General features: G+C 54.3%; 1 protein-coding gene across 5 annotated transcripts in view; it reads right to left on the bottom strand.

The window, feature by feature from the left end:
* Window positions 1-1485: 1485 nt before the first annotated feature.
* The window catches only part of ITSN2 (intersectin 2), a 107642-nt gene continuing 87770 nt past the window's right edge, over window positions 1486-21357 (bottom strand). For 2 of the 5 annotated variants that reach the window (XM_036748825.1, XM_036748820.1), the window contains 11 exons: window positions 21073-21194; window positions 18920-19026; window positions 15536-15719; window positions 9590-9688; window positions 9176-9343; window positions 8046-8261; window positions 7842-7963; window positions 5868-5950; window positions 2457-2540; window positions 2144-2317; window positions 1486-1960 (listed from right to left, as the gene is read on the bottom strand). In XM_036748825.1, the coding sequence (XP_036604720.1) occupies window positions 1803-1960; window positions 2144-2317; window positions 2457-2540; window positions 5868-5950; window positions 7842-7963; window positions 8046-8261; window positions 9176-9343; window positions 9590-9688; window positions 15536-15719; window positions 18920-19026; window positions 21073-21194 (1517 nt within the window). In that variant the 3' untranslated portion in view covers window positions 1486-1802. Of the gene's footprint in view, window positions 1961-2143; window positions 2318-2456; window positions 2541-2811; window positions 5179-5867; window positions 5951-7841; window positions 7964-8045; window positions 8262-9175; window positions 9344-9589; window positions 9689-15535; window positions 15720-18919; window positions 19027-21072; window positions 21195-21357 lie in introns of those variants that run through there. The other 3 variants (XM_036748821.1, XM_036748822.1, XM_036748823.1) reach the window with 3 other exon arrangements.

The following is a 21357-nucleotide window of genomic DNA, read 5'->3' as shown; positions in this document are numbered from 1 at the left end:
GGGGGCTTCCACAGGAGGGCCCACCCTCTGCACCGAGGCTGCCATCCAATCTGGGTCTGGGGATGGAATCTCTGGTGTTTGGCCAAGGGGATGGGGTGTGTATGGAGGCCCTGTGTATGGAGGGGCTAGGGGGGTGTCTTTGGGCTCGGGGCTCAAGGTGACCCTCTGCCCTCTCTGCCCTCTCTGCCCCAGGTACCAGGAGAAGCCAGCACCCATCCCCTGCATGGGCCAGGCCTTGCACACACCATGAGATCAGCATACGTGCCTTCAGCACTATCCTAAAGGGTCATCACAGATCAATCTTTCCTCCTAATGTGGGCTGAACTTTAGAAGCAGACCCAAAAGGGACTTTGCTTTTGAATGGGCTATGAGGTGGTGTGTGGGCCCACCAGTCAGCCCCAAGGGGTTTCTGACCTAAGAGACCACAAGCCTCTTCGCTCCTGGTTGTTGTTGGGATCAGAGATATCCAGGGAGCGTCAGAGGGGAGTGTGCTGGGTGCCCTGAGGGGTCAAATAAAGCAATTTGCTTGTTTGTCTCTACAACACACTCTGGGCTCCTGGCTAAGGGGAGCTGTGCCCAGAGAAAAGTGGCCATGGTAAGTAAGATGAAACCCACTAAGGATCAATGGAAAGTGTTGCCCTGGGGTTTGAAAAGCCAATTCCACAAAGACAGGAAGGGGAAAGTTCAGACAGAGTTTGTCTGGAAAAGAGCCAGGGGTCTTAGGGGACCACAAGCTCAGCAATAAGATGCTGCAGCCCCCAATGACTATGATCTCGGGCTCTGGGGAGGGGATGGTCCCTCTCTCTCTGGCCTGGCTAGACCTCTTCTGGGGGCAGGGGGCGGAGCTCAGCTCTGGGTGCCACACCTGAAGAAGGACAATGATAAAGGGGCTTGTCCAGAGAGAGCTGCCAGGCTGGGAAAGGGCCCTGGAGTCCCTGTCACATCAGGACAGACTGAAGGATGGTTACCATGGAGAAGAGAAGGCTCAGGGGGAGGGGGCAGAGCCAAGAGCCAAAGGGCCAAGCTGGGCTGGCACAAGAGCGTCCCAGTGGGGACGGGGCTGCTCCCTGTTCTTGGAGGCTCTGATTGAGACCAGATGGCCCCTGAGGGTTATCCCCATTGAGATTCTGGGACTTGGTGTGAATCCCAGAGTGTGGGAGCTGGGAGGGGCCAGAGAGGCCACTTTACTCCTGGGGAAACTGAGGAGGGGAGGGTGGCAAGGATGCCTCCAAGGTCAGCATGACCTTGCTCCTGGTGCAGAAGAGATGGCAGGCCTGGTGGTCAGCTGCCTCTCAAGCCCACACTCCACACACTGGACCCTGGAGACCAGGTCCACTCAGAAGAGAAAGGTCCAGCCCTCCTGTGCCCCCTACCCTGCCCAGCCTCCTGTGCCCCTCCCCTCCTGTATCCTGGCCCAGCCTCCTGCACCCCCCACGCCCCCATCACACTGGCCTGACTGCAGAGAATTCTGTCCACAAACATATATTTTCTCTTTCTGTACATGTTGGCAATGACAAAGCTTTAAGATGCATGTCCTATGGAAAGGTGCAAAAACAAAGCATTTTACATAAATAATTTACGCTTCTTAAGAAAATCAAATCAAAAAATATTTTCCACATCATTAGAGGTCACAGTATTTAAAGTAAGTCAAGTTTCCCCCCCCCTCCTTAAAACCCCCTGGTGTCAGCAGAGCGTCCTAGCAGAGATGTCTCCCGCTCCTGGGGCCTCCCCACCGAGGGACCTGCCCTGGCCTGGGGGGCCACACACACAGGGGAGCCCTGGCCGGCCCTGGGCACAGGCCCCTAGAGCAGCGTTTTCTGCTCAAACAGCTGCAAATCCAGGCGGACCCACACCTCGCCTGTGGGGACCTCGTGCAGCAGCAGGCGGCGGGTGGTAGGCCCCTTGGTCTCCTGCTCCGTCCGAATCTTGGCCACAGGGATTTCGGTTCGACCCAGGAAATCTGGCAAGAGAACAACAAAACCCCTCATGTCTCCGTGCGAATGATGGCGAGTCCCAAAGCATCCCCACCTGGGTGGCCACAGCCAGCCTTTCCGAGCCCTTCTCTGCTCTCTCCCCCACAGCCTCGGCCCTCTGGGCCCCCCAACATCTGAGCTCCCCAACTCCATCTCAGTCCCCCACCCACCGTCTGGGGAGAACTGGTCCCGATCAAACAGGGTCAGGCAGAGCACATCCTGATACAGGTCTCTGATGAAGAACTGGCAGTTGAAATTCCACTTGGGGCTCAGGGTGTCCTGCAGGGTCCGAGTCGTGAAGCTCTGAGAGCCCAGGCTGACTTCACAGTAAGGATTACTTTTACCTGTGCAGGACAAAGCCGGGATGGACAGGAGCCCAGGCCGTGGGCGACCGAGCCTAGACCGCAGGTGACTGGCTCCCGGACTGTGGGTGACCGAGCCTGGGCTAGCCCCTCCACCACACCCAGGGGGCTCAGTGCTCACCGTTGGGCTTGCAGGCCTTGAGCTCTGATGCCTCGATGACGTGGACCATGAGCCGGCCGATGCCAGAGGACTTCTGCGATCGTGCTGTGAAGAAGCAGAGGCGGCTAGCTTGAATGGAAGCCCCCAGAGCAGGGCGGCTCCCGAAGGCGGCTGCACGTACCCCAGAGCCGAAGGGACCCAGGGCACAGATGAATGGGGGGGACGAGTTCACAAGCGCAGGCTCCCTGACCCACCCCCCCCCCTTAAGTCCCAGCCAGTCAGTCCAAAAGCACTTCTTAGGCCCCTACTATGTGCCTGGTCCTGAGATAAAGGACAAAGAACACAGCAGGAAGGAGCTTCCAGACCACAGGCACCAGGACCCCATCAATGTAAAGAGACTCAATGCAGGGGTTTGGGAGAAGGCACATCAAGAAAGTCTTCCTAGAGAAGGTGGGGCTGGAGCTACATCCCGAAGGAAGAGAGGGCTTCTGGGAGGCAGAGGAGGGAGCCGGCCAGGGCAAAGGCGTGGAGGTGACGATGATGATCATGAGAGTAACAACATCGATATAGTGCTTACTATATGCCAGGCACCGTCCTAAGCGCTTTACAGAGATCTCATTTGACCCTCACAACCACCCTGGGAGATAGGAGCCAATATCCCTGTACTGAAGCCTACAGAGGTTAAATGACTTGCCAGGGCCATGCAGCTAGTAAAGGACTGAGGCTGGATTTGAACTCAGATCTTCCTGAGCCCAGGCCCTGTGTTGTATCTGCTGCCCTACCTAGCTACCCTGTATATTAGGAGGAGCCAGGTGCTCCATTTACACAGCATCGCTGGGTATGGGAGGGAAGCTGCCAAGCTAGGCTGGGGCCAGATCATGAAGGGCTTTCAAAGCTAAGCCCAAGTGTGGATATTGGAGTGTGTTGAGTAGGACAGTCACACGGGCATAGGCATGGGACACACAGTGGGCATAAGGGCCACAGTGTGGAGCTTGGTCTGGAGTGGACGGCGACCAATGAGGAGAGCAGAGGTGGGAAGGATAACGCCAAGGAGGTGGATACGAGATCTAGTGACTGACTGGCTGGGAGAGATGAGCGGGACAACACTGACGTGCACACATGGGTGCCTGCCCCCCACAGAAACAGGGACATTTGGCCAAGGGTTGGATCTGGGGGGAAAAGCATGAGTTTGGGCTTGGGAACAATGACTGAGGTGTCCCTGGGACAGACCGGGGTGAGGGACCGAGAGTGGAGCTGGCCAGGGGTGCACACCCCACTAGAGGCAGAGAAGAGGAACCAGGAGAGTGGGAGACAGTGGCTGAGGGGGCCGAGGACACTGGCCAGCAGGAAAGGCTAAGGGCTGAGATGTGACAATGAACAAGCCATAGACAGCTACGGATGGCTTCAGGTGTGGGGTGGGGTGCAGGGCCAGAAGCATGGATGCAAAGGGTGAGGAGGGGGTGAGCAGAGAGGGCGCAAAGCAGAGCAGAGGCAGCCTGGGCTGTTAAAGGGAGGCACCATCAGGACAAGAGGGGACTCCAGGGGGTGGAGGGTAGGGGAGCCTTAGGACATGTGTGTGGGCAACAGAGCAGGGACCAAGAGACAGGGATGGGCTGGAGATGAGAAAGGGGAATAGTGAGGCCACCAGGCTGGAGAAGACAGGAGGGCCCAGGTAGAGACTAAAGGAAGAGAAGATGGGGATGATGGCCAGTAGGGGTGGGGGGAAAGGGATCACGTGGCAAAGGGTCTCACATAATGGGGGCAGAATCAAAGAGCTGCCCAGCCCAGTGGAGAGGGGATGCCATCCGTGCGTGGGGCACCCGAGACCTGGCGAGAGAAGGGCAATGCCAGGACGAGGGGGCAAGAGGACCGTGTAGAGCCAAGATAGGTGGGAGTCAGAGTGAAGTCGGGTTGGGCGGTCAGGGACTGAGAAAGGACTGAGGAGGAGGAGGGGTCTCAGTGAGGGGCAGAGAACAGGTCTGGGTGAGGCAAGGCTTAAGGAGAGCTGGAATGGTCAGCACTTCTAATGAGGGAAACAGAATAAGTTCATGGAGAGACCCAATGTGTGGTTGAGGAGGAGGGAAGGAGGAGGTGGTCATGGGGCTGAGGAAGAGGAGGGCAGATCTCTAAGGACACAAGTTCCCCATGCAAGGACAAGGGCTGACCCCTTCCCCTCTGCTGCTGCCCAAAACAGGCCTCCAGGTCACTGTGCCCAGGTGCCCGTGATGTGTGGTCCTTCCGCATCAGGCCATCAGCAATTTGAGGGAAGGCAGGAACCCTCTTTCTGCTGTATGTGTCCTCAGTGCTCAGCACTGTGCCTGGCACACGGCAGGTGCCTAATAAAAGCTTTTGTTCCTACTCTCCCTGGCCCACAGCTAATCCCCATCCTCCCAAAAGGGCTTGGGTATCCACTGCTCTGAACCTCACACCCCAAGAGGTGACCCGCCTGTCTTGGCTCTAACGGCTCCTGCTGCTACCTGTCCTGGTCCCTGCCCTCTTCCTGACCTTGGCCGGGACAATGAAGAGAGATGAGGTGGCAAAGGGCCTCATGTAATGGGAGGTGGGCCACGTCTCCTCCACTTCTTCAGACATTTGCTCCTGCCTGAACTCAGCTCGCTGAGTACTCCTGACCTCCTCCTCTATGCTCTGGCAGCCCTTCCAACCACTGCATCATGATGAGCTCCCACACCTCCCCTTCCTCCTGGAGTTCCTGCTTGTGGCTCCACCGTTCACTGGACAGGTGCTGGGAGACAGTGAGAAATGGCACATTGTCTCCACTGGAGGGATGAAACAGACACACAAGTCAACCCACAGTAACCTGGGGAGGGGGCTGGCCAGGCCTGTACAAATGCATGGAGGTAAGACATGGGCTGGAAGGTGGAGGGGGCCTGACACTCCCGGAGGTGAAAAGAGCAACTCTTCTCTTTGGATCTGGAGCCCTATACTGCCTTGTCACATCCCCCTCCTCCCTGCAGCCCTCCACTAGACTCACTGCAGCTGCCCCCTGCCCCTGTCCCCCAAGGCCCCACCCAGACTGCCTCTGCTCCCCCTCTGCCCCAGGCCTCCCCTAGCACACCTATGCCCAGCACATCCTCCCAGCCTGCTCTCTCCCCCTGTCCCAGGGCCCCCCCCAGCACACCTGTGCCCACCCATCCCATCCTCCCAGCCTGCCCCTGTCCCCCTGCCCCAAGGCCCCCCAAGCTCTCCCCACCTCCCCAGCTGCAGAGGTGTTTTCTTTGTCTTTTGTACTTATTCCTGGTGCTTGTGGGGCCTCCCCCAAGGGAGTAGAAGCTGCATAAGGCTGGGGCAGTTTGGCTTTTGGGCTGGTCCCTGGCCTGGCACACAGCAGACACTAAGTGCTCAGGCCCTTCCCTACATGGGGGATGCCTCTTCCAACCCCGCCCTTGGGGGCTCTCCACCTCCACCCTGTACCTTGATAGGCCTTCTCCCGCCTCTTCTTCTCGGTCTCGATGTACTGCTCTGAAGCTCCTTTGATCTTCTGAACCCAGGCTGTCCTAGGGGGCAGAGAGAGCATAAGACCCAAGAGGCCAAGCCCAGGCAGGTGGGAATTCTCAGTGGTGCCTGGCCCCGTGGTCACTGGCCAGGGGCCTGGCCTGCCTCCCAGCCCAACAGCCATCCACAAACAGCATTCCCTCCCACCTCTATCTAAAGCACTTGGCACCAGACCTCTGGGCAACAGGAGCCTCCCATCATTAGCAGGGACCTCTGGGTGAGTCTTGAGAGCAGCCCCACCCAGACAGCTGAGGTCAGCCTGAGCAGCAAGCACCTGGGTCAGGGGGATGTTGGCTGAACAGGGGCAGCTTGGGCCCTGGGCATGGCCAGCCTGGGAGGAGCAGAGTGCCAAATACCCTCCCTACTGGACATGTGTGCACAGCCACGACTGCTGTAGGGGATTCACTCCCAGATTCAGGAACCTCAGAAGACCCATGGCTGCTGTTCTTGGCTCCCCCAATGACCCATGTTTGCAGTGCTCACCCTGGTAGGGTCTCTGAAGGCCCCCTCGACATGGAGCAGCGGGCAGGATGTGGGGCCTGCCGGTGCCCTCCTCCCTTTCCTGAGCCAGTGCTTGCTCACTGGCCTCCCGGGCCAGGATCCCCTCTGGTCAAGGAGCCAGAGGCTGGCAGTCAGCCTTAGCAAGGCGAAGGGCCTCAGTCTTCCCATCTCTGCCCTCTAGGTCTGGGTCACCCATCTGCTGACCTCCTACAGATGCCAGCCATGCCTCTCTCCTTCCCAGGTACCTTCTTGTGCCCAGTGGAGCAGGGAGCGGAGCCCTGAACTTGGCTAGAGGATCTGGGTTCAAATCCAGCCTCTGTGCTTCCTAGCTACATGACCCCAGACGAGTCACCTGCTGGCTCTTGCCTCAGTTTCCTCATCTGTCAACAGCTCTGACCTCTAATCTCCCCTGAGACATGAGCTGTGTGGATGCTTGGGTGTGGCACAGGGAAGCGCTTGGCCGCAGACAACTGCAGGCATCCCTCAAACACCATGGCCCCGTCTCTCTCCTGAGCTTGAACCCTGTTTCTATTCGCCCTGTGACACCACAAGGCACACCCATGGAACTCAGCTAGCTCTGGGTAGTGGAGGAGAGGACAAGCATTTATGGAGCCCCTACTGTATGCCAGGCACTCAGCTAAGCACTTTACAGATGGCATCTCATTGGATCCTCACAACAACCCTGGGAGGCAGGGGCTAGTATGATCCCCATTTGACAGATACGGAAACTGAGGCAGACAGAGGTGAAGGGACATGCCCAGAGTCACAGAGCTAGTGAGAATTTGGGACAGGATTTGAACTCAGGTCTTCAGGATTCCAGGCCTGGTGTTTGCTCTGTGCTCTATGGCACCCCCTAGTGCTGGACTTTGGAAAAAGCAGATGCACATTCAGGAACTGACCAATGTATGTATGAGCAACGCTTGATGGGAGACAGGTGGATAGGCAGATGAACAGAAAGATGAATAGACACAGACACACAGATAAGACGGAGAGAAAGACAGATGAGCTATGTGGGTGGAGAGATGGGGAAGTGGACAGATGGACAGAGAGATGGACAAAGAGATGGAGTGTCAGATGGATGGATAAAGATGGATGGACAGACACACAGATGGAGCTATGTGGATGGAGAGATGGATGGACAGACAGATGGATGGATAAAGATGGACAGACAGACAGAGCTATGTGGAGATAGACAGATGGACAGAGTCGGATGATAAATAGATGGATGGACAGACAGATGGAGTATGTGGATGGAGAGATAGACAGAAGGGTAGACAGACGGAAGGAGAAATGGACAGAGCGTCAGACAGATGATGGACAAAGAGAGGGAAGGATGGGCAGCTGCATGGACAGAAGGACAGAGTGGAAGGCCCAGCCCAGGAAGGCTCTGACCTCTCGTTGATGTTGTCCACTCGGAGCGTGTAGACACGGTCAATGTGGGAGATGTGGAAGATGGGTTCGTCACTCGAAGGGTCCGTGGGCAGCTTCACTAAGACCTCGTTCAGGAAGACAGGCTGGGGAAGGCAGGAGAGTGAGCGGAGCAGCAAAGGCGGGCCGTGCCAGCTGGGATCGCCCTGCACCTCCCGCCTCACTCACCGTCTTGTACATCTTGAACTGGGCGCTGGACTTGCTGCTGAAGAGCTTCTCGGGGCCCGAGGCAGCCGGGAACGGCCTGGCGGCGTGGGTCATCAGCAGGAAGTCCGTGAAGAGGAAGCCAAAGAGCTCCTTGTTGCTCTTGGCCTTGTACAGCCGCCCGCTGTGCAGCAACTTCCGAGGGCCCAGGCAGTTGGTCAGAGAGTTAAAGATGAGTTGCTTCAAGAGAGACAGGGGGTCACTCAGGGGATCGGACCTGGCTGCTGTGCAGTGACCACTGTGCTGGGCCAGGCCTTCCTTTCCTATGCCCCCATGGTTCAGATGGCCTTGCCGGGCCCCAAGCCTGGCTGACCCCAACACCTCTGGGTGCAGCAGCTGCGGGGGCTCCGATGCTGGCCCGGGAGTCAGGACCCGCACTTCAGACTCTTCTTCCCCAGACGCACCTGTCTCCCAGGGGCTCAGATGTGCTAGTTGTGAAGCTCTTTGCAAACCTCAGGTGCTTCATCGGCCCTCGCTACAGTAACCATGATTATTATCTGCTCATCAATATGACAGTGACCAGAAATTATTACTGATATATGCCCATTGTGCCTGGGCCACTGCTGATGGAGCATTCTGAGGGGGCAAACAGGGGTAATTCTCCTCCCTGGGGCCTGCACACACCCCTCCCCCAGCCTGGAGGCCCGGCTCCTGGCGATGCATCTGGTCCATGTGGCCACTAGTGACCATCCTCCTCCTGTGCTGCAGGTCTGGTGACACTGGGGTCTCCGTATCAGAGCTCACACCCTCCCTCATTCACCCGACCCCCACATCCACTCAGCAGCCAGCTGCACCATTTCTGCCTCTGCTCTAAACTCACCAGTGACGGTTTCACCTACATCCTAGATTGTATAATGATTTCTCACCAGGGTCCAGTTTCCCAAATCATCTTTATAAAGCGTGCTCAATTACCTGCCATGGCTTCTTGCTGCCTCCAGGACAGTGGCTTGGCCAATTTACAACCAGAAGTGCTAGATTGGCTCAGCTCAGGTGTGACCAGCCTCCTGAGGGAAGCTCGACTCTACCCAAGAGAACCTGAGCGAGCAGGGGGTTTCTGAGGCCCCAGCCGGCCCCAGGAGCACCACCCCCCTCACCTCGGCTAGGCCTTCACACTGGACGTGAGCCTGGATCCACTCCAGGCGGTCAGAGTTCTCTTTCTCCCGGACCCCTTCATTGACCTGGGAACAAAGCTCTTCGGCACGCTCCAGGGCGAGCTTCAGGGAGGAGTGGTCCACGTGGCTTTCTGGGGTATTCTCCAGGATCTAGGGTGGGTAGAGGACCATGACGCAATTCAGAGTGTAGAGGGGCCCTTCGCCTAGCGACCTCCCCACAACTCCCTCTGCCCGCCTGCACTCTGCACAGTCTGGAGGAGGCTCTTGCAGCAGGCTCAGAGAGGGCAGCTCCGGGCCTTCATGTCTGCTCTCCTCTCCCCTTCCCCTCCTCTGGGCCTGAAAGGGGCCTCGCTGCTGTACTGCTCCACCCTGCCCCTCCACTCCCCAAGGACTCACGTTCTTGATGAGCAGTGGGTAGCGTGTGATCCTCTGCATGGGTTTCAACAGGAAGCTAGACAGTGGCATGCCCTGGCACCGAGGGTCTCGGGCCAGTCTCTAGGAGAGATCACAGAACAAAGACAGAGGGTAACAGGCTGTGGCAGAGTGCCCAGAGCCCTGAGCAGAGCTCCTGCCTGGCACAGCTACTACCCTCTGATGTCCCAGTGAGGGTTTGGGTCTCCAATAGAATTGGAGCTAGAGAAAAATCCACACTGGCCCCAGGACACAGACAGATGAACAGAGTGGGAGCACCTGGGCCTGGGGCCGAGGCTGCAATGCATCCATCCCACCCAGAGTGACCAGAGGCGAGCAGAACAGGGCACCACCCCTGACCCGATTTTCTCCAGGATGCCTGGGGCAGTGGCTGGTGCACTGCTCCACATGGGGATTCTTGGAAGCCCACTTCTGCGGACGGCAGCATCATGGAAGGGAAGGGCCCTGGGCCTGGCTGGCTAACCACACAGGTAGTGGCAGGGTCTTGGGTTAAGTCCAGTCACAGAACTGGGCCCAGCAGTGCTGAGGGGCATCTTGGCCATCCTCTTCATGGGACTTTGTTCTGGCTGCCAGTGTCTGGGCAGGGATGATGCTCTAAAGTGGAGATGCCTTTCTCCCTGGAAGGCCAGCATGTAATCTGTGAACATGGCTTCTTTGCTCTTTCATTTCAGGACAAGGAGATTGGAGGCTGCAGCCTTGTGAAATCCAAAAGGTCAGGAGGACAGGTCACCAAGAGGTCTGGAAGTGACCATGTGGACCCAGCCCGGCAGTAGCTAAGACAAAGACTTGTCTGATGGTGAGGTTGAGTTTGGATGTAAACTGGGAGGATCAATGCTATGCAGAAAAAGGTCTTACCAGAGACTAAGCTGGTAGAGGGGGCAGCATGTCCCCTATGGTGTTAGAGAAAAGCTTGTGCTTTTCTTACTGCTGTATTTTTTTACATAAACACCCCCTTATAAAAACTAATATTAATTAGTTTGATGGAACTGGGGTGCTGAGAACCTACCTAAAATGAAGGCTCAATGAGTCAAAAGCATTACAGAGAAACTCTAACCCTGTAGAAAACCCTGAGAGCCCTGGGGTGGGGGGTAGAAGAGGCCAACTGAGTTGGTAAGCAAAATGGGCTCTTAATACTTAGTTCGACCAAGTGCCCTTGAAGAGTTTGGCCTTTGTTTCCTCTGAGTAATTCAGTGTATTTCATTGAGCCTTACTAGGTGCTAAGCCCCAGGCCCAAACCCCTATTAGGTGTGGAACCTATGTGGGTGTGGATTGGTGACTGGGGTGGGGCCATGGTGGGGCTGGCGAAGGGGAGGTGCTAACTCCAGAGCCATGCCCGTCTTGAGTCTTACTAAGGGCTAAGCCCCAGGCTCTAACCCCTATTAGGTGTTAACCTAACCCGTGTGGATGTGAACCTCCCAGGGTCCTAAGGGGAGGGGCTCACTCTAGAGCCAATCATAGCAGCCTAAGTTCTGGTCATTCAGATGATGTTTGATGATGTTTGATGATGTCTGAAGCCCTATAAGAAGAAAGGCAGGGCCATTTGTGCAGGGCTCTCACTTGTGGTGGTGCTGAGGCAGAGACTCTGGGCAGCTGTAACTAGGAGCCCTCCAGCTTGTAACCCGGATGTTGGGACTTTGTTAAACTCTGGTAACTATGTATTGGGATTTGAATCAGACAAAGTCTGTCTGTTGATGTTTGTAATTTGTTTGTATTTGCTCTGAAGTTCAGGGTGCTGGCTTTTTCCCCTGAACTAAGTGAATGATATTTGTATGCTGAATTAAAGTAAGCTTGTCAACCCCTTCACGTAGCTTTCCTTAGTTAAGCAGATCCAAAGAACCTGTGCTCTTGCAGCATGCTGGTAGTGTTCTTGTTGTTGGGCTTGTGTTGGTCTTTCACCCCCACGACAGCTGCTAGCTGGATGGTTGGAACACTAGCCTTGCTGAGGAGAGGGGGTCCACTCACCCAGATTCAGAGTCTCCCAGCCCACTCCTGCCCTTACATGGTTGGATCCTTCCAGAAATGGTTATTATTTTAAATAGCTGTCACAAACTTAATACAAACATCAACACCATTTATCAGACTTCCTTAGTACCTATTAATATCTGAATTAATTTCAGTGAACTAATTGTTGGACAAACTTCCCCTCTCCTCCATCTGGTGGATCTAATTTGTGCTTCTTCTTCTGAAACCTGCTCATCTTCTTGGCTGATTCTCCTCTGTGACAGGAGAGTCCCCTTTGGATTTTTAACAGTTCCATATTTAGAAGTTAATCTACCTCACAAGATTATGTGAGGATTAAATGAGGTAACCAATGTCCAGCACTTCACAAATTTCTAAGGACTGTATAAATGCTAGTGATGATGACGATGATGTCATATTTACTATACATTCCCTCTAGTTTTTTTCTTTTGTTTTACAGATTAAAAAAAATTTTTTTTTACTGCAAGCACATTTATCTTGTCCCCAATAATTGCATGTATTTGTGGGATGAAAAAAATCACCTCTCCCCTGTAACAGAAAAAATACCTCATGCCATTTTCTTTTAACTCTTAAATAGTTTAAAAAATGTTTCCATCTCTTGTCTAGGTTGGAAGTTCCCATTTAGTGGCTTATGAAGATCCTGGGGAGGGTGTGTGACAATGGACCCTGGAGTATGCACTAAAAACTCTCAGTTGCACCTTGATTGCCTAATTGTGTTACAAACACATCTTCCCTCTGTTGCAATAAGCATGTATGTGTTTGAAGATCACAGGTTTGTTTCTGCAGCAATTCACAACCGTCCTACACCCAACGGTTCTGGTGTTTGTGACCAATTCTGACAAAGTGCAACATGTGCTTGTACTTTCTCAACCCACCATCAAATTGTTTGCAAACCACGACGAGGGTGACAAAGGTTTGATATTCCAGTGCAAACCAATTCCCAGAGGATGGTCAGACGCACGCACACCCCCTCCCCCGGGGTGGCTCCCTCACTTCCCATCACCTTGTCACTGTGACTCCTCAGCTGTGCATGATCACATGACCAAGGGAAAGAGAAGAAAATAAGCATTTATGCAGCACCAACGACAGGCCCTGGGCTAAACACTGTATAAACATGATCTCTTTTGGTCCTCACAACAACCTTGGGAGGCAGGTGCTCTTATTGTCCCCATTCTACAGCTGAGAAAAATGAGGCCAACTGAGATGAAGTGACACAGGTAGGAAGTGTTTGGCTGGATCTGAACTCAGGTCTTCCTGACTCCAGGACCGGGGTTCTAGGCAGCCATCTAGCTGCCTCAGTTATGGTATATGTTTGTTAATTGTTTATATCTTGGATATCAAATCATTATCAGAGAAATTTGGTACAAAGATTTTTTTCCTATTCAACCACTTCCATTTTTACTCTAGGTGTACTGTTTAATCTGTGCAGCTTTCCAGTTTCACGTAATTAAAGTTTTCTACTCTGTCGTCTGTAATTGCTTCTATCCCATGTTTGGTTAAGAACATGTCTCCTATTCACAGCTGTCAAATGTTAAAGATTAGAAGCTGTTTCTTCTATTTCTATACTTCCTAGTAAAATTATCATGCATATTTAATATTAAGGTTATGTAACTATGTAGAATTATTATGGAATACGGTGAAAGGTATGTTTAAGCCTGATTTCTCCCAAACTGCTTTCTAATTTTCCTAGGAGTTTTCATCAAGTAAGGAATTCTTTCCTAAGTAATTTATGTTTTCCAGTTTACAGAACACTGGTCTATCTTCTAATCTTTAGCCAATACTGGACGGTCTTGACAAGTGCCGCTTTATAATGTGGTTTGAGTTTTGGAAGTGCTTCCTCTCTCCTTCACGGCTTCTTTATTATTTCCCTTTATGTTTTTGATCTTTGTTTCTTTGTGATTATTTTACTGAGTTCCACTGTGTTGCCTGACTGCCCCAGATATCTTAGGCATTTTGCATTCGTTTGGAATAGGATTTCCCTTCTGTTACCGCCTCTTGGATTTAGTTACTACTGCAGAAATGTTAGTGATTTTTGCCTGTTGATGTTGTAGCCCATGGCTTTGCTGACGCTATTCATTATCTCAATTAGCATCTTGGATCTCAAGGTCTCTTTGAATTTGAACCCAGAGGTCTTTGCTCTTCTCCTCTTACGGGGTCACCTTGTAAAGTGGGCAGCCAGGCACTGCAGCCCAAAGCATGGATGGATCCCTCAGAGACACTGGACTGTGAATGACTGATTCCTTCTTGGGTACTGAAGCCACCCAGATGCCCTCCCATCACCTCTTCTACAGCAACAGGTACATTTTACAGGGTGTGAGTCTCTGAAGCCAGGCTGGCTGAGAACATAGCTTCTCTTTCTACAGGTTTACTAAGCACCCCCTCCAAGAGTACCATCTAGAACGTTGCTAGGTATCCAAATCCGGTCCTCTGTCCTAGAGTTTAAGGGCTCCCTTCCCTTTCTCTCCTGCTACTCCCCTTTGTGGGGGAACTCTGCCCTTCTCTTATTGTGTGGTGTCTCTACTGTCCCCAGTAACCCTCCAAGACCCGCTGGTAGGGGTTCAGCCATCACGCTTGCCCATTCTTTCAGTTCCCAAGGATGCCAGGACTTGAGTTCACCAAAGGCATTGGATGGCTTCTGGCCTCCTTGTGTCTGAATATCTGCCATTTTTGTTGGAGCCTTCTGGGTTGAGGCCCTCTCTCTCAAAGCAATGAGTCTTCTTAGTCCTCCTGGAATCCCTTCCTCTCCTTAGGGATAGCCCCTTGCTGAGGGTCATAGCTTTCCTAGCCAGCCTTGGCTCATGCAGCACTCTCCTATTTCTGATTCAGCATTTCCTTCTTGCCACAGTGACCATGCCCAGAAACACCTGTCCTATCTTCTATCCTTAAGCTCAAAGAGCATGGTTGATGCCTGCAGTGATCTGAGTTCTATCTCCTTTCCATGTGGTTTGTCTTGACATGTGTTCTTGGATCCCCTGTCCTCCGGACACTCTTCCAGCAGGGCAAAGGCCATCTGCAGTGGCTGGTAACCTCCCCACACATTCACAGTGGTCTCTTCTACCCCTTTTCTGCAGCTCATGCTCCTGCATCTCTGCTGCCAGTCCAAGTATCTGGTGACCTCTCTTCTTTACCTTCTTTGCATCATGGGCCTCCAAGCTTGCAGGTCCTGGCCCAGACCATAGGTCCACTTTGACTATGGGTATTTCTTCTCTTTGTCTTTTCTGGTCTCACTGGAGGTATTTCCCCCATATACTTTTGTTCCTTCTTAATAGCTAACTGTAATAATGGTGAACTAGAGAGCAATTTAAGGTTTTCAAGGTGCTGTTCTTATTGTCCTCATTTTACAGAGAAGGAATCTGAGGCAAACAGAGGTGAGGAACTGCACTATTCTGAGGTGCTCTCCTTGCTTTTAGAGTTTAACAATCATGAGCCCCAGTGAAGAGGAGTAGGGATTTCCCCTTACTGGTGTCCTATAGAGTCTCTCTACTTGGTTGCCTGACCTCATTCCCCTTCCTTCTGAGCGTTATGAAGTGCCAGTTAATTTCCTGCATGGTCTTGTCTTCCTAATCTGTTGAGCCTTTTCATTGAACAGAGTACTGGGCCAGGGGTGTGAGCCTCGGGGGAGGAGGTGGGCCCTCCAGCCCTGATCCTCCTGCCTATAGGTCTTTGCTGGACTCGGCTTCTTTCCACTGATGATCTGGGCCCGAGTTGGCCAAGCTGAGTTTTGATGGGTGTGTTTTGGGGAGGCTCCTGTCTATGAGTGGTCTCCATAGGGTCTCATGACATTTACTGAGCCCTGGATCACCGCCTGCCCTGGGGCTGATGCTCAGCTGAGAGGAGATACAAGCCTGTGACCTGGGTCAGGATGGGGGGGAAGACGAGTCCAGCTCAGGCAGGGCTGGCCTTTGGGCATGGACCCATAGGGAGCATTACCTTCAAGAACTCTTTGAAGTCTGCATCCTCATCGGTCTTCTGCTGCAGCAGGGCTGCTCCGTTTAGCTGGCAGCTGCAGAACCGGATGTAAGCTTGCATGTGGGAGAGCTCGGCAGCCACGATGTCCCCGACCATCTGCACAGGCATCTTCTCACCGCCAGTCTTCTTCCGCACGCGCAGAGCCCTGTAGGAGAACCTGGGTGCTGACCTGCCATCCGGCTGTTCACTGGGGCATGCCAAAGGAACGCCGGGCTCTGCTGCCCCCTTCCCAGCTTGGCTTTGCTGCCATAGCTGCAGAGCATGCGTATGCATGCACACACACAGGTGCATGCACACAATCACGTATGCACACACACATGCACAGTAGCAACTCACACAAGTGTGTGCACACACACACACATGCATGCACACACAGTGCACATGCACATGTATACTCACATGGTACATACTCATGCAGTGCACTTGCACACAAAGATGTACAATTACACACTCACACATGCACTCACAGATATCCACAATTGTGCACACACACATCCATATACACCCTGGCCTCCCTACTTCATAGCACTACCATAACCACATTACATGTATGCACACATACATGTGCACTAGCAACTCACACAAGTACATGTATACTCACCCAGATGCACACTGACATACTTACATGTGCACACAGATACAATCGTGCATGTGTACACACACGCGCACACACACACACACACCCATACACACCCTGGCCTCCCTCCCTACTTTATACCACTACCATAACCACATCGTGTGTATGCACACACATGTACACATACATGTGCGCTAGTAACTCACACAAGTACATACACACTCACCCAGATACACATTTACACATTCACATGTGCACACAGACACACACACACACACACACACACCCATACACACCCTGGCCTCCCTCCCTACTTTATACCACTATCATAACCATATCATACATATGCACACACATGCACTCACACATACACTCACATATGTACATACTCTGGCACTTATGGAAACCCTAGCAATGAAGTCTGCAGGTGAGCGAGGGGTCTCCAGGTGTTCCAAAGTTCCCTCTAAGAGGGGAGGAAGCTGGACTCCCAGAGCTGAGGCATGGTGGAGGCAAGGGCAGTCTGCAGGGCCTGATATACTTTGCAAAGGGGTTTGTGGGCTCCATGCAAACCCAAGCCTGAACAAGAATCAGTCCCCCAGGGTTAGCTGCCCATGAAAAAGACCTGCAATGGGATGGGGGAGTGGCCTGTCCCACTCTGGGAGGGTGTCCCTTCAGCCATCTCTGCAGCTAGGGCACCCCGCCCCGGCCCCCTCTGGGTCTAACTAGGACAAGTGCATCTCTTCCATCTCGCCCCAGACCCTTCACCTGATTTTGATGCACACTCAAGGCCTGGGGCCCTCTTACTGTCCACAATATGGCAGCCTGGGTCTGACCAAGGCACAGTCTCTCCTAATGAAACTCAATAAGGTCCCTCCACCCAGCATTCTAGGCTGGCCCGTCTCATGGATTCCTGCCCATATGCACTGATGAGGCTCCTGTGTCAGGCCCTACCTTCAAGGAGCTCACAGTCCAGTGGGGAGATGACACAGACAAAGGAGCTGGGAGCTCACCAACAGAGGCAAAGCCGCAGCATGAAGAAGGGCTGGAAATGGCCAAGGAAGCCAGGCACAGGACCCAGCCCAGAGGAGGAGGAGGAAGCAGGTCAAAAGCGATAAAAGGGGCCTTGGCAGATGCAGACCAGCCTGAAGTCAGGAGTTCAAATCCGGCCTCAGACATTCCTGGCTGGGTGACCTTGGGTCAGCCATTTCATCTCCGTCTGCTCTGCCTTGGGTCTTCTGACAACACCCTCAATGAGAGAGGGTGCAGAGTGCCTGGCCCGGGGTAGGTACTTAGTAAATGCTCATCCTGCCCTGTGCGGTACCCTGGGACACTTAGGCTGCTTCTTCCCTATCCCTTCTCCCCAGGTCCTTAGTAAAGTGAACTTAGAAAAACTCCTAGGAAGAGCAAAATCGATAGGACAGAGAAGAAATAAGCCCAGGCTGAGATAGGCCTTGGGAGGGGGGAAGACGGGCCTCCCTCCCCAGAATCCAGGCACACTGACCGCATCACTGAACTGTCTCAAATGGAGGGGCTCCCTCAACAACTGGGGGGTGGGGGGAGTCATAGGCCCCACTCCTTGATACAGCCCGAGACCCCATGAGCCGGTCTGGACCGCATGGAGACAAGGCATCCGTGCCTGAGGGGCCCAGTGCACCTGGACACAGAAAATATTCTCATTTTATCCCAACATCAATGCCCTGGGCCACTGCCCAAGCCATATGAGGGCCAGGCTAAAACCTGGACCACGCCTCTTGGCAAGTACTACATGCAGTCATGACCATGGAAGGAAGGTCTGTGGACACTTGATCCACTGGGATAACGGGAGCCTGCCAATGGGCACCAGAAGGGGATGGGGGAAGACTTGGGTTCTCTCGTGGGATGAAGGAGCTCAAAGTTTTCCCAGGAAAGCTCGAGACCACACATCCTGGCTTAAGGTGGACAAAGGAGACACACAAGGTCCTGGCCGCGCCCAAAACATCAAGAACCACAGCCAGGTGCTCCAAACTGTCAATGCAGGGGCCCTCCCACCAACAGGCTTGTCTGCCTGGCTGCAACCCCTGTGCCCCTGTGACCTGCCCCCAGGGAGTGAGGGACAGAAAAGCCCCACTCACACCAAGATACCGAGGCCACCTTTTGTGTGGCCAAGGACACAGGGCAGTCCCACTATGAGGGTCCTGGGAGGTCCAGGGACTTGCCCGAGAGCACAGAGATCCAAGTCTGGTGTATAGACTTCATCACTTTCAGTCCAAGACTGCAAGGCAGGCCCGACAGACACAATGAGGACAACAAAGTGACAAGGACACAAGAAGCTGGCTGGGCCTGTCATGGTGGGGACGGCCAGTCTGGAGGACAGATAGTGAGATGGGGAGGGATCCAGGGCCCAGGGTGGTGCCCCCTGCTGGGCAGCCTCATGGTCAAACAAGGTCAAGGCATTGGGTCAAGCTTGGAGTGACATCTCACACACACACACACACACACACACACACACACACACACACACACACACACACACGACAATTCATCCTCTGACTTTGCAGCCCTTGTCCAATGTTTTCAGACTCCCCACCTCAGGCTGCACATGGCAGGTCCTCGCCGAGGTGTTCGGGGATACATGGAAGGTGGACCCCAGACAGCAGTAAAGGTGGGGCTGGGGGACCCTCTGAGGGCAGTGGGGGTGGGGCTGGGGGACCCTCTGAGGGCACTGGGAGCAGGGCTGAGGAGACCCTCAGAAGGCAGTGGGGGCTGGGTAGGGGACCAGGTTCACTCACTTGAGGAGTTTTGTGTTGGACATAATGATCTCCTTCCAGTTCACGAAGATCAAGGCCATTTCTCCTTCGCTCAGACGGCCTGACTCAGCCATGCGCTTCTGGAAGACCTAAACTCCCCGACAGCAAGAAGACTGTTGGCCCAAGCAGGCTCTGGCTGGCATCCAGCCTGGTCCCCACTCTGGCCCTGGATACAGAGCCACACCTGCCACTGGCAAACCCCACCACAGGCAGGACAGGGCGGGGACAGAGGTGGAGAGTCCAAAGGTCACTGGCCCAACGTCTTCATCGTACAGAGAAGGAAGCTGGGGTTCCTTGCCCAGCATCAACCAAGGAATAGGTGTCGGAGGCAGGATTTGAACCCAGGTCTTCCTGATGCCAAGTCAAGCCTAGTGCTGTTTCACATTATTGCTTTCCTGAACTACAAAGAGAGGCTGGCCTCAGGACCACCCAACACAAACAGGGTCACGCTGCGCTCCATGAGGAAGGAAAAGAAACAAGCATTTGTTAAGCACCTACTGGGTGCCAGGCTCAGGGCCTATCTTGTCAGATCCCTATCCTTTCCATGTTATAGATGAGGAAGTGGGTGTGACACCTAGCAGACCTAGCTGGATAATGGGGAAGGAGAGCCCCTCTGCTGAATGTAGCTGTGAGGGATACACAGGTGGTAATAAGAGGCAGTGACCCCATGACATGGGCATCCAGGGGACCAGGGCAGGGAAGCTGACTCCTCGCTTTTCCCCCCTTCCCAGAGAGTGGCTGCTCTCCCCAAGAGTGATGCCCCAAGTGGGGGTGGGGGAGGGCCTCTCTGCCCTCCCAAAGATGGGGAAATGTGGCCCTTGGTCAAGGAGAACAGCCAGGAGGGGAGCGGTCAGAGGGAGTGCAGGTGGGCCTGCCTGCTCACAGCCCCAAGGACAATGAGGCACGCCCCCAGAGATGGGTTAGAGCTCACGACTTAGCAACACAGCCTGGGCCAGATGAGACAAGGAGAGGGAGGGAGGGGGCTTTGCAAAGGCTGCCACACCTGGGCATTCATGGGAGGCACAGCCAAGAAAGCTCATAGCCTCCAAGGTCCACCTGCCAAGGTCAGCAAGGTTGAGACCACAAGCAGAGAGGAGGGGTGGGGGGTGGGGTGCAAAGCCATTCTCCTGGAGGGAATCCAGGGACTAAGGAGGAAACACGGGGGAGTGGGCTTCCTTCAAGGCTACCTCTGACATGGCCCATGCATCCAACCCTTCCAGTTCCCAGCACTGGCCAAATGGAAGTGATTCTGGTCTTCCTCTATGTATTCACAGATTTGGTCCCTACTTAAATGCTCCTGTAGGATGAACACTGTCTGAGGGCAGGTGGGGTGGGGGGGAGGGTGTCCAGGCCCGGGACGATCAGAGCTGTGGCCTCACATGCCAAAGAGATGAGGCCCATCCAGCCTGGCCCAGCCCCAGATCCCAGCGGCAGGAGGCTGGAGGAAGGCAGGCATCCGGGCAACCCGCAGGCTCCCTCTGCCACCTCCTGGATTTGAACAAGCTCCTCATTTTACCACGGACAGAACTGAGGGGGCAGTCAGCACCAGGGAAGGGGAAATTCAAACCCAGGCTCTCCGAAGGCTTCTTTGGACCTAACAACGATCCATCCCAAGTTTTCTGCTCTTTCCTCCCCTGCCCCACCACTGTGGTTCTTCCTGCACTGGCTCACTTGGGGCTGGGGGCCTTCAAGGCAGCAGCAGCAGCAGGCACTTGCCTTCTCATTGTTCTTCCTTCTCTGCCCCACTTCTTTCTCCCTCCCCCCTCACCTTCTCGGCGGGATGCCGAGGGGTCTGGTTGCCCCCCTAGGCCTGGGAGCCCTGGGGTCAGGAGCCTCAGAATGGGATCCATGCCTTGGGAGGGTGAAGAGAAGCTGCTAGACAAGTTTTCTGGGCTTTACATTTGGGCAGTGGGGCCAAGTTTGGCCTGGAGGTGAGCTCCCTGAGGGCTAAGGCTGGCTCCTCCCCATTGACCGGCCTCCTTCCCCTTTGGGCCTCACCTCAGTGACTAGTTGCAGGTCATCCATGTACCTCTCCTTCATGCCCAGCTGACCGCCAATGACCCGCCCCAACAGCTGACCACCAATGGCTCACCCCTCCCCCCAGCTGACCAGCCTCCTTCCCCTTCAGGCCTCACCTCGGTGACCAGCTGCAGATCATCCATGTACCTCTCCTCCGTGCGGATCAACTCGTGGATGTAACCCTGCCGCTTCCTCTCCATCGGGGCCATGGTGTCTAGGCTTTGGAGATCAGCACACCCTACGCAAAGAGCACACACACAGTCAGGTCCAATAGCAATGTGAGGCCCAGCCATTCCCAGACTTCCCTGTAGTAGAAGGTCATGGCATAGAGGGAAGCTGCGATCCCCCCAGGTCCCCGCCAGCCCTCCCTGTCCAGACACTCACTCAGCCACCACCTTGTT

The sequence above is a fragment of the Trichosurus vulpecula genome, chromosome 3 (genome assembly GCF_011100635.1).
Source record: "Trichosurus vulpecula isolate mTriVul1 chromosome 3, mTriVul1.pri, whole genome shotgun sequence".
Taxonomy (NCBI): Eukaryota; Metazoa; Chordata; class Mammalia; order Diprotodontia; family Phalangeridae; genus Trichosurus; species Trichosurus vulpecula.
Note: the sequence above shows the minus strand (reverse complement) of the source record. Positions and strands in the feature narration are given on the sequence as shown.